This window comes from Mirounga leonina, unplaced genomic scaffold (genome assembly GCF_011800145.1).
Source record: "Mirounga leonina isolate KUSES-001 unplaced genomic scaffold, KU_Mleo_1.0 Mir_101595, whole genome shotgun sequence".
Classification (NCBI taxonomy): Eukaryota; Metazoa; Chordata; class Mammalia; order Carnivora; family Phocidae; genus Mirounga; species Mirounga leonina.
In genome coordinates, this window is record NW_023270158.1 from 14,440,402 (window position 1) to 14,455,851 (window position 15,450).

The window sequence follows — 15,450 nt, forward strand, 5'->3', positions numbered from 1 at the left end:
CTTCTGATACCAGGTATGTGGGGTTTTTTTCCCACACCAAGCAGTTTTGCAACACCAGCTGGATATGCTACAGTTCAAATCTATTCTGACACTATCTACTTAAAGATAACATCACACCCCACAGATTAAGGACACAATCCCACAAGCAATTGCAAGTCCAGATTGTCACCTGTGCTTCTGACAGACTGACTATAAATCAGAGGTTCTCACAACCCCCTCCTTGGATTCAGTCATTTGCTAGAATGGCTCACAAAACTCAGTTTACTTACTATTGTTGGATATTTCAAAGGATAGAAATAATCGGTCAGATGGAAGAGATGTGTGGGGCAAAGGGTAGAGGAAGAGGCCCAGAACTTCCTTGCCATCTCTAGGCATGCCACCCTCCCAGCACCTCCATGTGTTCATCAACCCAAACTCATCAAATCTTTTCTTTCTAGGGTTTTTAATAGAGCCTAACCTGAAATTCCTGCCCCCTTGTCTGAAGGTCAATGGGTAGAGTTAAAAATTCCAACCTTCTGCACATTTGGTCTTTCTGGTAACCATCCCCATTCCGAGGCTTTCTAGGGGCTTCATCCCAAGGCATCTCTTTAGCATAAACTCAAGGGTAATTAAAAGTGGCTCCTTTTGAATAACAAAAGACACTCCTATCACTCAGGGAGTTCTAAGAGTTTCAGGAAATCTGTGCCAGGAACCAAGACCAAATATATTTTTTATTATACCATAACCAACCTAGCTATTTTCTGGCAATTCTCGTCATGTCATATAGGCATTTTTTTTTTTTAAAAAAGCAAGAATTTAAATCAAGGAGCTGCTTAAATGTCAAGCGTCTTGGCTGAATAAGGAGGAGGGCTTGGGGGCTGTGATCTCTGTACACCAGTGTGGAGTGAGAAGAGCCAACATTACTGAGCACCAGTAACAGGCCAAACAGATTTTAATTCAGTATCACATTTACTATGCAGACACGTGTTGTCCTACTCCCCACCTAAGGTTCCAAGGGATTAAATGAGTTGCCTAAAGTTACAGAAATAGTAAGCAGTAAAACTCAAATCCGGGACTTTGATGGCCAAGTATACAATTGAGGCATTGGGCACTTACCAAGTAAGACATTCTGTACAAAACCTTGAATTTAATCTTTTATACTTCTCTTTATTCTCACTGCCTACGTCACCATGCCTGACCCATAGCAGTGTTCATTGAATGTCCAGAGACATAAAGAGCAAACAGAAATAGTGCAGTTTACAAGAAAACTTCCTTTGGTCCAACTCTTCCAAAGAGATTTCTGAACATGATTTCTATTCTCATGTATTTCAAGTTATAAACCTGATTTAGGAACCAACCAGTTGTAAAATGAAACACTGATTTAATGAACTGATTCTGTAGAATCTATCAGGGTGGGGTTGTCCTTACATAATACATCAGAATATTTCTCTCGTCTGACAACCTGGACTCCAGGTCTCAACCCAAATGAGTTTCAGTCTGTAAAGATAGTGAGCTTGCCATATTTTTATCCAAGACTGTTTTCTTCCCATATTCATCGATAAGCTCTCCACTTATCAAGACAACCAGTACTGTAAGAATTGAGCAGCCTTATCTTCTCCTTCCATTATGCTTAATAGATCATTTACTTTTTCTACTTCTCTGTTGAGTTTGCCAAGTTTAGCATAAACCCTAGGTTGACTTCCTGCCTGACCTAAATCTTCCTATATTTTTTCTGCTTTTCTAGATACAGAAATCCCTATTGAGTATATTTTCAAACCACACTTGTATATAATACGAAATTTTTTCCAGCAAATAGAAAATATACTAATGGTTTCACAGAACTAAGCATTGTTTAGCTGAGTGACAAGAGAGAGCCCTGTGGACTAAGCCGTGATACCATAACATTAATTAATCAGTGGAGTTTTTTGCTTTACTCCCTCCCTCTCCTCCTCGTCTCTCTCTCTCTTTGTCTTTCTCTCCTTCTGTGTCTCTGTGTCTGTCCGTTGTAGTGAAGAAAACATACTGCCTGGCGGCATTCACTTTTTGTTCACACCAGACCACCTATTTATTCTGCTTCATTACAGAAATTCCACTTACTGTATGAAAGTATCCATCTCGCTGACAGTGGGTGAAAATGACACTGGACTCTGCTACAATTCCAAAATGAAATACTTTGACAAAGCTGAACTTAGCAAAAGCAAGGAAATTTCATGCCGTGACATTGAAGATTTTTTACTACCAACCAGAGAACCTGAAATCCTATGGTATAAGGTATGTACTGTGAATGATTTTGTTCCTTATAAATAGACTAACGTGTATCTTATTCTTGGACAATTTGGATAAAAAAGTTACATGGGTATGATGAACTTCAGCTCTGCCCTCCTAAAATACTACAGCAGGTTGTGCTGGTTAGTATAAGTTTTCAAACCAATAGCTTTGATAAATGCTAGTCAGTATTTGTATCGGTGATCCATTGCAATAAGCTGTTGTATTTATGTTCATAGCTAGTTTATACAGTTTGTTCAAGTGCATTATAATCTGTGTTGATAATTCCAGGAACTAAAATACATTAAGTATTCATTTCAGAGCTCTTCATATAAACACTCCTAATGTTTTCAAACAAGGAAAGGATTGATTTACTTCTATGAAAAAAATGTTACAATAGCTTTATTGAAATGTTCTGTTTAATGGAAATATCTTTGTGTATATTCCAAACCTTTTTATATAAAAGCATATATATTTTTAAAAACCTGCTGAAAATTCATAATATTATAAAAATAGTGCTAGATAAACTTTTTTCAAAAATCAAAAGAAACTTTAGACTTAAGGAGAATAATCCAACCCTTGTCCTTCCTATCACATAATTGACTTTCTCCAAAATTTAAGATGAGAATGTACCCTTCAGCTTATTTATACCATCAAAGAAACTTTTGTTATTGAGTGTAATCAAGAAAATACAATATAGGTGATATGAATATTTTTCTGGAGTATTATATCCATGATTTAAAGAGTACTAGTATAAAATTTGCTTTGTTCAACTCCCTGGAAATAGGAATGTAGGAAGCATGACCTCTTAGTAACTAGATCCACCAATTCCAGTATGTCATGACTTCAAAACTTATGAGAAATTAAACAAGAAACAAATCTTTAAATATTTTCCTACTTTTCCATTGAATTTCTATCTTAGACACTGTCAAACAGCCCTCAAATATTAGCCTCACTGAGCTCTGTTTCTGCACAGATGAGGTTTATTTTTTCCCCTTTTTTACTTGTGTATTTCTCACCCTGATTCTCAGTGGTTTGCCTGCTTTCCACAAGCAGATTCTTAGCAAGCCCTGATTATTGCCTCAAAGGGAGAGGGATTAGGGGAGTTTGACCCAAAGTTCTCTAAGAACAGATGTTTTCTAGTAGTAATGTGTATTTATTTGTATTTAATGTGTATTTATAAGTAATATACTCACTTCTTCTACACATGCACACATGCACACACAATATTTAAAATGGGTAGCCTCACATTGCTCCTTTAGTCATATTTCCATCATCACCCCAATCATTGTGACCTTTAGCTATAAAGACTTTCACTAGTAGGAGGGAGGAGCAAGATGGCGGAGGAGTAGGAGACCTAAATTTCGTCTGGTCCCAGGAATTCAGCTGGATAGGGATCAAACCATTCTGAACACCTACGAACTCAACAGGGGATCAAAGAAAAGAATAGCAACAACTCTCTGAACAGAAAAGCGACCACTTTCTGGAAGGTAGGTCGTGCGGAGAAGTGAATCCAAGGCGATATTTGGGAGGATAGACAATGGGGGAGGGGCCTCCGTTGGCCGCTTCTGGCAAGTGATAGAGCCGCGGAGCACAAAATTGGAACTTCTAGAAGTCTGCTCCGCTGAGGGACGTCACTCCAGTGGCTAAGCAGGGGGTGGAACAGTGTTGTATTTATGTTCATAGCTAGTTTATACAATTGATCTCAGTTATACAGTGTGATCTCAGGACCCGCAGGGTCACAGAAAGACCGGAGGTGCCTGAGTGCAGCAGATCTCCCAGGGATCAGAGCGGGGAAGCCGGCTGCAGAGACAGAGCCGAGGCATAGGCTCTTAGCTCGGGGTTGCCATAAACTGTGATCTGTGACACAGTCGGGCCACTGCTTCTCCAGCAGGGACCCAACAAGCGGCAGATCTGGGGAAACTCCTCTTCCTCCCCCGGGAGGAGCAGCACGGGAGAGCTCACCACAGGAATCTGCTGCATTTGGAGACTCCACCCGGGGTCGGGTGCCAGAGAGAGAAACGCGTGGTCACAGGCTGGGTGAGCACGGAGTGCGGCCGGAGACCAGGGAGACGGGAGTGATTGACTGCCTTTCTCTGGGGGCTCACTGAGGAGGGGGGCCCCGAGTTCTCGACTCCTCTGAGGCGGAGATTGGGAGGCCGCCAGTTTCAGTCTCCTCCTCCAAAGCTGTACGGAAAGCTTGCAGGGAACGAAATCTCCCGAGAGCAAACCCAAGTAGATTACTTCGCCCAGACCAGCAAGGACGGGGCAATTCCGCCTCTGGCAAAGACATTTGGGAACCATGGCAACAGGCCCCTCCCCCAGAAGATCAGCAAGAACAGCCAGCCAAGACCAAGTTTACCAATTAATGAGAACAGCAGAACACCAGCGCTAGGGGAATACTGCACATAGAATTCATGGCTTTTTCCCCCTGATTATTTAGTCTTTCAAAGTTAATTTTTTTAATTTTCTTTTTTTTCTTTTTGAATTTTTCTTTTTCCCTTTTTCAACCAACATCTTATCAATCCCTTTTTTTTTAAAGATTTTATTTATTTATTTGGCAGAGAAAAACACAGAGAGGGAACATATGCAGGGGGAGTAGAAGAGGGAGAAGCAGGATTCCTGCTGAGCAGGGAGCCCGATGCGGGGCTCAATCCCAGGACCCTGGGATCAGGACCCAAGCCAAAGGCAGACGCTTAAGGACTGAGCCATCCAGTTGCCCCATCAATCCCTTTTTAAAAATCTTCTTTATTTTTCATTTTTAGAGTCATATTCTATCCCTTCAGAGTAGTTAACCTTATTTTTGGTATATATATAAGTTGTTCTCTCTTTAAAATTTTGGGATACAGTTTCTTCTAACAGACCAAAGTATACCCTAAATCTCTAGTGTATGGCTTTGTTCTAGTATCCTGCCTGATCACATTCTCTCCCTTTTTTTTTTTTATTTCTCTTCTTTCTTTTTTCAACCAACTTCTTGTCTTAATTATAAAATCTTTTATAATTATCATCTTTAAAGTCATATTCCATCCCTTCATCCATCCCTTCATCATATTTACCCTTATTTTTATGCATATATAAGCTTTTCTTTCTTTAAAATTTTGGGAGGCAGTTTCTTCTAACAGACCAAAATACGCCCAAAATCTACTGTGTGGCACTGATCTATTCATCAGCCTGATCATATTTGATCATATTCTTTTTTCTTAACTTTTTCTTTTCCTTTTTTTTTTCTTTTTTCTTTCTTTCCATTTCTTTTCCCCTGGTTTCGGGTCTCTTCTCATTTGTTTAGCGTATATTTTTCTGGGGTCATTCTTACCCTGTTACCATTTTGTTCTCTCATTCATCTGTTCTCCTCTGGACAAAATGACAACACGGAAAAAAATCACCTCAAGAAAAGAAAAAGAGGCAGTACCGACTGCCAGGGACCTAATCAATATGGGTATTAGTAAGATGTCAGAACTAGAGTTCAGAATGACGATTATAAAGATGCTAGCTGGACTTGAAAAAAGCATGGAAGATATTAGAGAAACCCTTTCTGGAGAAATAAAAGAACTAAAATCTAACTTAGTCAAAATCAAAAAGGCTATTAATGAGGTACAATCAAAAATGGAGGCTCTAACTGCTAGGATAAATGAGGCAGAAGAGAGAATTAGTAGTATAGAAGACCAAATGATGAAAAATAAAGAAGCTGAGAAAAAGAGAGATAAACAACTCCTGGATCACGAGGGCAGAATTCAAGAGATAAGTGATACCATAAGATGAAACAATATTAGAATAATTGGGATCCCAGAAGAAGAAGAGAGAGAGAGGGGGGTAGAAGGTATATTGGAGCAAATTATAGCAGAGAACTTCCCTAATTTGTGGAAGGAGACAGGCATCAAAATCCAGGAAGCACAGAGAACCGCCCTGAAAATCAATACAAATAGGTCAACACCCTGACATCTAATAGTAAAACTTACGAGTCTCAGAGACAAGGAGAAAATCCTGAAAGCAGCTCGGGACAAGACATCTGTAACCTACAATCGTAGAAACATTAGACTGGCAACAGACCTATCCACAGAGACCTGGCAGGCCAGAAAGGACTGGCATGATATATTCATAGCACTAAATGAGAAAAATATGCAGCCAAGAATACTATATCCAGCTAGGCTGTCATTGAAAATAGAAGGAGAGATAAAAAGCTTCCAGGACAAACAAAAACTAAAGGAATTTTCAAACACAAACCAGCCCTGTAAGAAATCTTGAAAGGGGTCCTCTAAGCAAAGAGAGAGCCTAAAAGTAACATAGACCAGAAAGGAACACAGACAATATACAGTAACAGTCACCTTAAAGGTGATACAATGGCACTAAATTCCTATCTTTCAATAGTTACCCTGAATGTAAATGGGCTAAATGCCCCAATCAAAAGACACAGGCTATCAGATTGGATTAAAAAACAAGACCCATCGATATGCTGCCTGCAAGAGACTCATTTTAGACCCAAAGACACCTCCAGGTTGAAAGTGAGGGGGTGGAAAACCACTTACCATGCTAATGGACACCAAAAGAAAGCTGGGGTGGCAATCCTTATATCAGACAAATTAGATTTTAAACCAAAGACTATAATAAGAGATGAGGAAGGGCATTATATCATAATTAAAGGGTCTATCCAACAAGAAGATCTAACAATTGTAAATATCTATGCCCCTAACATGGGAGCAGCCAATTATATAAGGCAATTAATAACAAAAGCAAAAAAACACATCGACAACAATAAAATAGTAGGGGACTTTAACACCCCCCTGACTGAAATGGACAGATCATCTAAGCAAAACATCAACAAGGAAATAAAGACTTTAAATGACACACTGGACCAAATGGACTTCACAGACATATTCAGAACATTCCATCCCAAAGCAACAGAAAACACATTCTTCTCTAGTGCCCATGGAATATTCTCCAGAATAGATCACATCCTAGGTCACAAATCAGGTCTCAACCAGTACCAAAAGATTGGGATCATTCCCTGCCTATTTTCAGACCACAGTGCTTTGAAACTAGAACTCAAACACAGAGGAAAGTCGGCAAGAACTCAAATAAATGGAAGCTAAAGAGCTTCCTACTAGAGAATGAATGGGTTGACCAGGAAATTAAAGAAGATTTAAAAAATCCATGGAAACAAATGAAAATGAAAACACAACTGTTCAAAATCATTGGGATGCAGCAAAAGTGGTCTAAAAGGAAAGTATATAGCAATACAAGCCTTTCTCAAGAAGCAAGAAAGGTCTCAAATACACAGCCTAACCCTACACCCAAAGGAGCTGGAGAAAGAACAGCAAATAAAGCCTAAACCCAGCAGGAGAAGAGAAATAATAAAGATCAGAGCAGAAATCAATGAAATAGAAACCAAAAGAACAGTAGAACAGATCAACGAAACTAGGAGCTAGTTCTTTGAAAGAATTAATAAGATTGATAAACCCCTGGCCAGACTTATCAAAAAGAAAAGAAAAAGGACCTAAATAGAATCATGAATGAAAGAGGAGAGATCACAACCAACACCAAAGATATACAAACAATTATAAGAACATATTATGAGTAACTCTATGCCAGCAAATTAGATAATCTGGAAGAAATGTATGCATTCCTAGAGATGTATAAACTACCAAAACTGAACCAGGAAGAAATAGAAAACCTGAACAGACCTAGAACCACTAAGGAAATTGAAGCAGTCATCAAAAATCTCCCAACAAACAACAGCCCAGGGCCAGATCGCTTCCCAGGGGAATTCTACCAAACATTTCAAGAAGAACTAATACCTATTCCTCTGAAACTGTTCCAAAAAATATAAATGGAAGGAAAACTTCCAAAATCGTTTTGTGAGGCCACCATTACCTTGATCCCAAAACCAGACCAAGACCCCATCAAAAAGGAGAACTACAGACCAATATCCCTGATGAACATGGATGCAAAAATTCTCACCAAAATATAGCCAATAGGATCCAGCAGTACATTAAAAGGATTATTCACGACGACCAAGTGGGATTTATTCCTGGGCTGCAAGGTTGGTTCAACATCTGCAAATCACTCAATGTGATACAATACATTAATAAAAGAAACAACAAGAACCATTTGATCCTCTTAATAGTTGCAGAAAAAGCATTTGACAAAGTACAGCATCCTTTCTTGGTCAAAACGCTTCAGAATATAGGGATAGAGGGTACATACCTCAATATCATAAAAGCCATCTATGAAAAACCCACAGCAAATATCATTCTCAATAGGGAAAAACTGAGAGCTTTCCCCCTAAGGTCAGGAACATGGCAGGGATGTCCACTATCACCACTGCTAGTCAACATAGTACTGGAAGTCCCAGCCACAGCAATCAGACAACAAAAAGAAAAAGCATCCGAATCAGCAAAGAAGGAGTCAAACTCTCACTCTTTGCAGATGATATGATGCTTTATGTGGAAAACCCAAAAGACTGCACCCCAAAACTGCTAGAATTCATACAGGAATTCAGTAAAATGGCAGGATGTAAAATCAACGCAGAGAAATCGGTGGCATTCCTATACACCAACAACAAGACAGAAGAAAGAGAAATTAAGGAGTCGATCCCATTTACAATTGCACCCAAAACCATAAGATACCTAGGAATAAATCTAACCAAAGAGGCAAAGAATCTGTACTCAGAAAACTATAAAATACTCATGAAAGAAATTGAGGAAGACACAAAGAAATGGAAAAACGTTCCATGCTCATGGATTGGAAGAACAAATATTGTGAAGATGTCAATGCTACCTAGAGCAATCTACACATTTAATGCAATCCCCATCAAAATATCATCCACTTTTTTCGAAGAAATGGAACAAATAATCCAAAAATTTGTATGGAACCAGAAAAGATCCCGAATAGCCAGAGTAATGTAGAAAAAGAAAAGCAAAGCTGGTGGCATCACAATTCCGGACTTCCAGCTCTATTACAAAGCTGTCATCATCAAGACAGCATGGTACTGGCCCAAAAACAGACACATAGATCAATGCAACAGAATAGAGAGCCCAAAAATGGACCCTCAACTCTATGGTCAACTAATCTTCAACAAAGCAGGAAAGAATGTCCAATAGAAAAAAGACAGTTTCTTCAACAAATGGTGTTGGGAAAATTGGACAGCCACATGCAGAAGAATGAAACTGGACCATTTCCTTACACCACACACAAAAATAGACTCAAAATGGTTGAAAGACCTAAATGTGAGACAGGGGTCCATCAAAATCCTGAAGGAGAACACAGGCAGCAACCTCTTCGACCTCAGCCGCCGCAACTTCTTCTAGAAACATCACCAAAGGCAAGGGAAGCAAGGGCAAAAATGAACTATTGGGACTTCATCAAGATAAAAAGCTTCTGCACAGCAAAAGAAACAGTCAACAAAACCAAAAGACAACTGACAGAATGGGAGAAGATATTTGCAAATGACATATCAGATAAAGGGCTAGTATCCAAAATCTATAAAGAACTTCTTAAACTCAACCCCCAAAGAACAAATGATCCAATCAAGAAATGGGCAGAAGACATGAACAGACATTTCTACAAAGAAGACATCCAAATGGCCAACAGACACATGAAAAAGTGCTCACTATCGCTGGGCATCAGGGAATTCCAAATCAAAACCTCAATGAGATACCACCTCACACCAGTCAGAATGGCTAAAATTAACAAGTCAGGAAACAACAGATGTTGGTGGGGATGCAGAGAAAGGGAACCCTCTTACACTGTTGGTGGGAATGCAAGCTGGTACAGCCACTCTGGAAAACAGTATGGAGGTTCCTCAAAAAGTTGAAAATAGAGCTAGCATATGATCCAGCAATTGCACTACTGGGTATTTACCCCAAAGATACAAAAGTAGGGATCCGAAAGGGTACGTGCACCCCGATGTTTATAGCAGCAATGTCCACAATAGCCAAACTATGGAAAGAGCCAAGATGTCCATCAACAGATGAATGGATAAAGAAGATGTGATACACACAGACACACACACACACACACGTGCGCGTGTGCACAAAATGGAATATTATGCAGCCATCAAATGAATGAAATCTTGCCATTTGCAATAATGTGGGTGGAACTGGAGTGTATTATGCTGAGCGAAATAAGTCAATCAGAGAAAGACATGTATCATATGATCTCACTGATATGAAGAATTCTTAATTTCAGGAAACAAACGGAGGGTTGTTGGAGTGGTGGGGGTTGGGAGAGATGGGGTGGCTGGGTGATGGACATTGGGGAGGGTATGTGCTATGGTGAGTGCTGTGAATTGTGTAAGACTGTTGAGTCACAGACGTGTACCTCTGAAACAAATAATATATGTTAAAAAAAAAAAAAGATAGTAGGAAGGGAAAAATGAAGGGGGGGAATCGGAGGGGGAGATGAACCATGAGAGACTGTGGACTCTGAAAAACAAACTGGGGGTTCTAGAGGGGAGGAGGGTGGGGGGATGGGTTAGCCTGGTGATGGGTATTAAAGAGGGCACATATTGAATGGAGCACTGGGTGTTATACGCAAACAATGAATATTGAAACACTACATCAAAAACCAATGATGTAATGTATGGTGATTAACATAACATAATAAAATTTAAAAAAAGAAAAGACTATCTCTAATAGAGTGATGGGAGGAGATGCAGTATGTATGGAACTTGAAAGTCTTGCAACAATCCAAATTATTTTTCCATAGTCAAGACAGTATATATTCAGTGTTCAGTATATTACTTTTGCAGTTATGACAGTTTATGCAACTAATAGGATATGAGATGTATTTTTTGTTCTGAAATAACTGGATATCTGTCTCCCAGGTATATGAAGGCATTGAACCACATAATCAAAATAATAGTCTGGAAAAATTTGATTTGGCAAAATATTTTTAGAAATAATGCTACCTCTGAACAGTGTCAAAGGCCTTAAAGCTATTTTGTCCTCATGGCATTGATTTCAAATCTGGCTAAAGGAAATAGACTTCTGTTTTGGCAGAAAGCCAGAACCAATGAGCCAACATCATTATAATCCATAGCTTAATTTAGAGGCCATAGTTTGATAGACCCATCAACAATGAAAATCGGTATTTCTGGTCCTGTAAAGACCTTGTATATAAATGTTGGCCATTTCTTTCACAAATTGTAAAACACACATGCTATAAAGAGAGAATTTTTTCTAAATGTAGTATTAGAAGATTTAAAATATTGAAATAGAAGCATTTTCTGCTACAGAATTAATTTTCTACTTTACACTAAAATAATATATTTTATGCTATCAGTATCAAGTATCAAGATGGCTAATTTCACAGTCATCAAATGTGGAGTATTTGCTTCTAAAAATGATGTTAGGAGTAATCTTAACAAGTGTCCCTTTTCTTATATCTTCTAAATCAATATATATCTGATTTAGAGACACTAATCTTAGAAGTTAATAAACTGACTTTTGCTAGGGGTGCCTGGGTGACTCAGTTGGTTAAGCATCTGACTCTTGATTTTGGCTCGGGTCATGATCTCTCAGTCCTGAAATTGAGCCCAGTGCAGAGCCTCATGTGAAGCCTCCTTAGGATTCTCTCTCCCACTTCCCTTTGCCCCTCCCCCACACATGCACCTGCTTGCGCGCACTCTCTCTCTCTCTAAGAAAAAAAAAAGTGACTCTTGCTAAAAAAAAAAAAAAAAAAACTCTTTTCAAATTGAGGTACCTGATTTCCAGGAGATGTGGAGAAGGTATGAAAATTTTTAGAATTAATCCCAAACTCTTTAGCCCTTTAAAAGATAACTTTAGAAGCTTTTGGTTTAGTTATTTAAAATATTTTTCTCTGTTTCTCAGTTATTATACTTACTACAGAAATTCTGTGTTTTTCATGCAGGAATGTAGGACAAAAACATGGAGGCCAAGTATTGTATTCAAAAGAGATACACTGCTTATAAGAGAAGTCAGAGAAGATGACATTGGAAATTACACCTGTGAATTAAAATATGGAGGCTTTGTTGTGAGAAGAACTACTGAATTAACTGTTACAGGTAATCATAGTCTTCAATATTTCATTTGCAAGTAAAGAAACTACCATTTTACATTTACTTTTTGTGCTGCATATTGAGTTTTTCAAATCTATGCAATGAAATAAGTACTTAACCAAATGCTGAGTGGATTCCTATAAGGTTAAATTTATTCTTCCTTGCTTTTAAATCATCTTGTGCTGAAATGGATTTGAAAGGTCAAAGAAAATATGCTTAGGAAATTATAAAAATGTTAGCTTTTGAAAGTACTTGAAATAGTGAGTTTACATTTTCAGAAAATTATGCTTATATTTTATACTGGTATCATTTTTGGAAACATTTTCTAAGGTGTTGAAATAGAATATTTGAAATCTACCTCTGTCTTCCTGTCTTGCTCCAAATTAGAAAAATTACTATTTTATTGATTTTTCACTCTATAAATCTTATATATATGTTCTCATGAACTTGAAAATAACATAACTGCAGGGGCAATAATTGAATAATTGCATGAGATGCAGTGAATGGTGTCATTCCTGTCTCTGGTTGCTAAGGTAGAAGGGCATGAGAACAAGATTCAGAACTCTTTCTATAATCGTGAATCTACAGCTCACTAGTCACATGACCTTATTGGAATCACCACAACCTTCGCAATATCAGTTTCTTCATGTATAAAATGGCATTGATAAAATTTGCCTTGTATAGTTCATAGGAGTTTTGCAAGGATCTAATGAGGTAACGTAAGCTGAATGAGACCAGTTTGTATAATACAGAATTATATCCAAATGTACATTTTGGCCATTTTATGTCATGTAACATATTGTTTTCATACCTTTTTTTACTTTATAGTTTGCATCTCTAAAAGTGGTTCTAAGAGGGGAAGAAGGTGGGGGAGAAACAAGAGCAGTATTAGAGAGTTAGAGACATTGTTCTCATCTTACTGAGATTCTTCTTGGTGACTTTTTGCACAATCATATTTATGAAATATATACAAATAAGTTGAAAAGGATATCATATACTTTAAAGAGATTTTCATTTGTTCATTGGTTTACTTAATATAATTTTCCTGTATATGAGAAGTGTTTTGTGGCAGTCACCTTCATCTTAATAATAATTGTCTTTTCTTTCAAACTTTGAAATTATGATATATTTAGATTTAAAAACTACAATTCAATTTCAAGAAATCCATTTGATGAATAGTAATTATTCTGATCTAAAGAAGATTTGGTTAAATAAATAAGGTACTCTTTGGTAATGCCTTTGATAAATATTAGACCCAGTAAATAATTGCCACTTGGAATATATATCTAAATAGTAAACACACATTCAGTCTCGCATTATGTACATATGGTATGCATGTGTGTGATTTTTAAGTAGTTTGGTTTTCAGTTTTGCTGTGTTTGATAGGTCTCTGTGTAGAAAATTACATTTAAAACTTTATCACTTTACCTCCCTGTCTTTTTCATGGAACAATGAAAAATATAATTGTTTATACTTGGGTCTTCTTTACAATAAGTATTGAGGTTTTATTATTTATTTTTTGCTTTCAATCTATATTGAAGTAGATTTTCCAAGAGTAGGTTTAGAGACAAAGGAATTTAAAAATATACTGAAAAGAATCTATTCCATAAAGAATATAGAATATACTCCTAGTCTTTATTCTTTGGAGTATAGAGCTAATCCTTGGTACGCACATTTCTTCCCTTTCTAGAAACATTAGAATACTAAACCACTATCTAGTAAGAGGTGATGCAAAAAATCTCACAGAGACTAGAAATTGGGTCCCAAATGGTGAAATGACTTAAATGAGGCTATTTTGTATAACCAATAATAGAATTATTTTCTTTTCAATGCTACCCAGGGCAACTATATTTTCCTAACTTCATTTCTCCAAAAATATCTCCTTTTCTTCACTTGAAAAGAAGGAATAATTATTCTTTATTATCTAAGAGGAAGTAGGTGAAAGTTTTCATTCAACTGATTATCCCGAATACATCTAATTTAAGCGGCCTTACCTGTGACATTGATTTGGGCATATAAGTTATAAAGCCAAGTTTTGTATATATATGAAATTTGGGGTGAATGGGAGAGATCCATGACTAATAATTTGAAATGGTATGTATTAGAATACATTTTAGGTATTAATAAGTCTATTGGGAAGATCTCTTTTTTCGTAACCTTGCTTTAGTGTGACTCTAAATTTGGCCTGTGGTCAATTTAAACGACTCTTAGAACCCAAATTATATCTTACTAAAGCCACAAAGGTGGGAAGTTCTCTGGATGATAATTAACCAGTGTTTGGTATCTTGATTTTCTGCATATCATGATCATATTGTATTTGATGTAAATATTATGGAAGGTATGATATCATTTCATTTTAGTGGATCTGCATTAGCTGATGATAAACATTTTGAGGTGTGTTAGAGCGTGTTTCTTTAAAGTAAAGAATTCCATATGTGAAGAGAAAAGGAAATTTCTGGATAAATAAAGTGGCTAAATGTGCAGGCAATAATGTGAGCTTTTATGGGAGATCCTTCATTTATTAAAAGTGTGTCTATTTAAGTGAAGTAGTGGTTCAGGAAAACAGATCACGGTGTGCCTGGGTGGCTCAGTTGGTTAAGTGTCTGACTTCCGGCTCAGGTCATGATCCTAGAGTCCTGGGATCCCTGCTAGGCGGGGAGTCTGTTTATCCCTCTTTCTCTGCCTCTCTCTTTCTCTCTCTGTCTCCCTCCCTCTCTTTCTGAAATAAATAAAATCTTTTTAAAAATTAAACAAATAAAAGGAAAACAGATCACAGTGAAAAAATAATAAACCTGCTCATGACTGTTGGTATACTTTCAACTTTTTTTTTTTAATTTAAGATGTTTTGGCATCATCTGTAGCCTCCACCCTCTTCTCTAAGCCTCAGCCACACTGAAGTTTTTACTGTTCTCCAAATATCCTCCCTCTGGGCCCTTACTCCTGGGGTGTTCCTTTGGAATGCTTTTCCTTGCACATTGTCACAAGGCTGATTCTTACTCTTCCTTCAAGGCACAGCTAAAATGTTCCCTTTGTTTGGAGGCATGTAGTTCTTCATGCCTTCGTAGCACTTTTAAAATCCCGTTTGTGGCACCTACCACATTGCATTGTCGCCATTGACACCCCTGTCCTTCCACGAGAATGTGAGCTACTTACAGTCAAAGGAATGTCTTCTTTTTTTTTTTTTTTGACAC

The 15,450-nt window shown here is 37.6% G+C and overlaps 1 protein-coding gene across 1 annotated transcript in view; it reads left to right on the forward strand.

The window, feature by feature from the left end:
- The window catches only part of IL1RAPL1 (interleukin 1 receptor accessory protein like 1), a 1,375,052-nt gene that overhangs the window by 813,053 nt on the left and 546,549 nt on the right, over positions 1-15,450 (forward strand). Inside the window, exons 4-5 of the mRNA XM_035001062.1 lie at positions 2,064-2,250; positions 12,112-12,265. Coding sequence (XP_034856953.1) covers positions 2,064-2,250; positions 12,112-12,265 — 341 coding nt within the window. The remainder of the gene's footprint in view (positions 1-2,063; positions 2,251-12,111; positions 12,266-15,450) is intronic.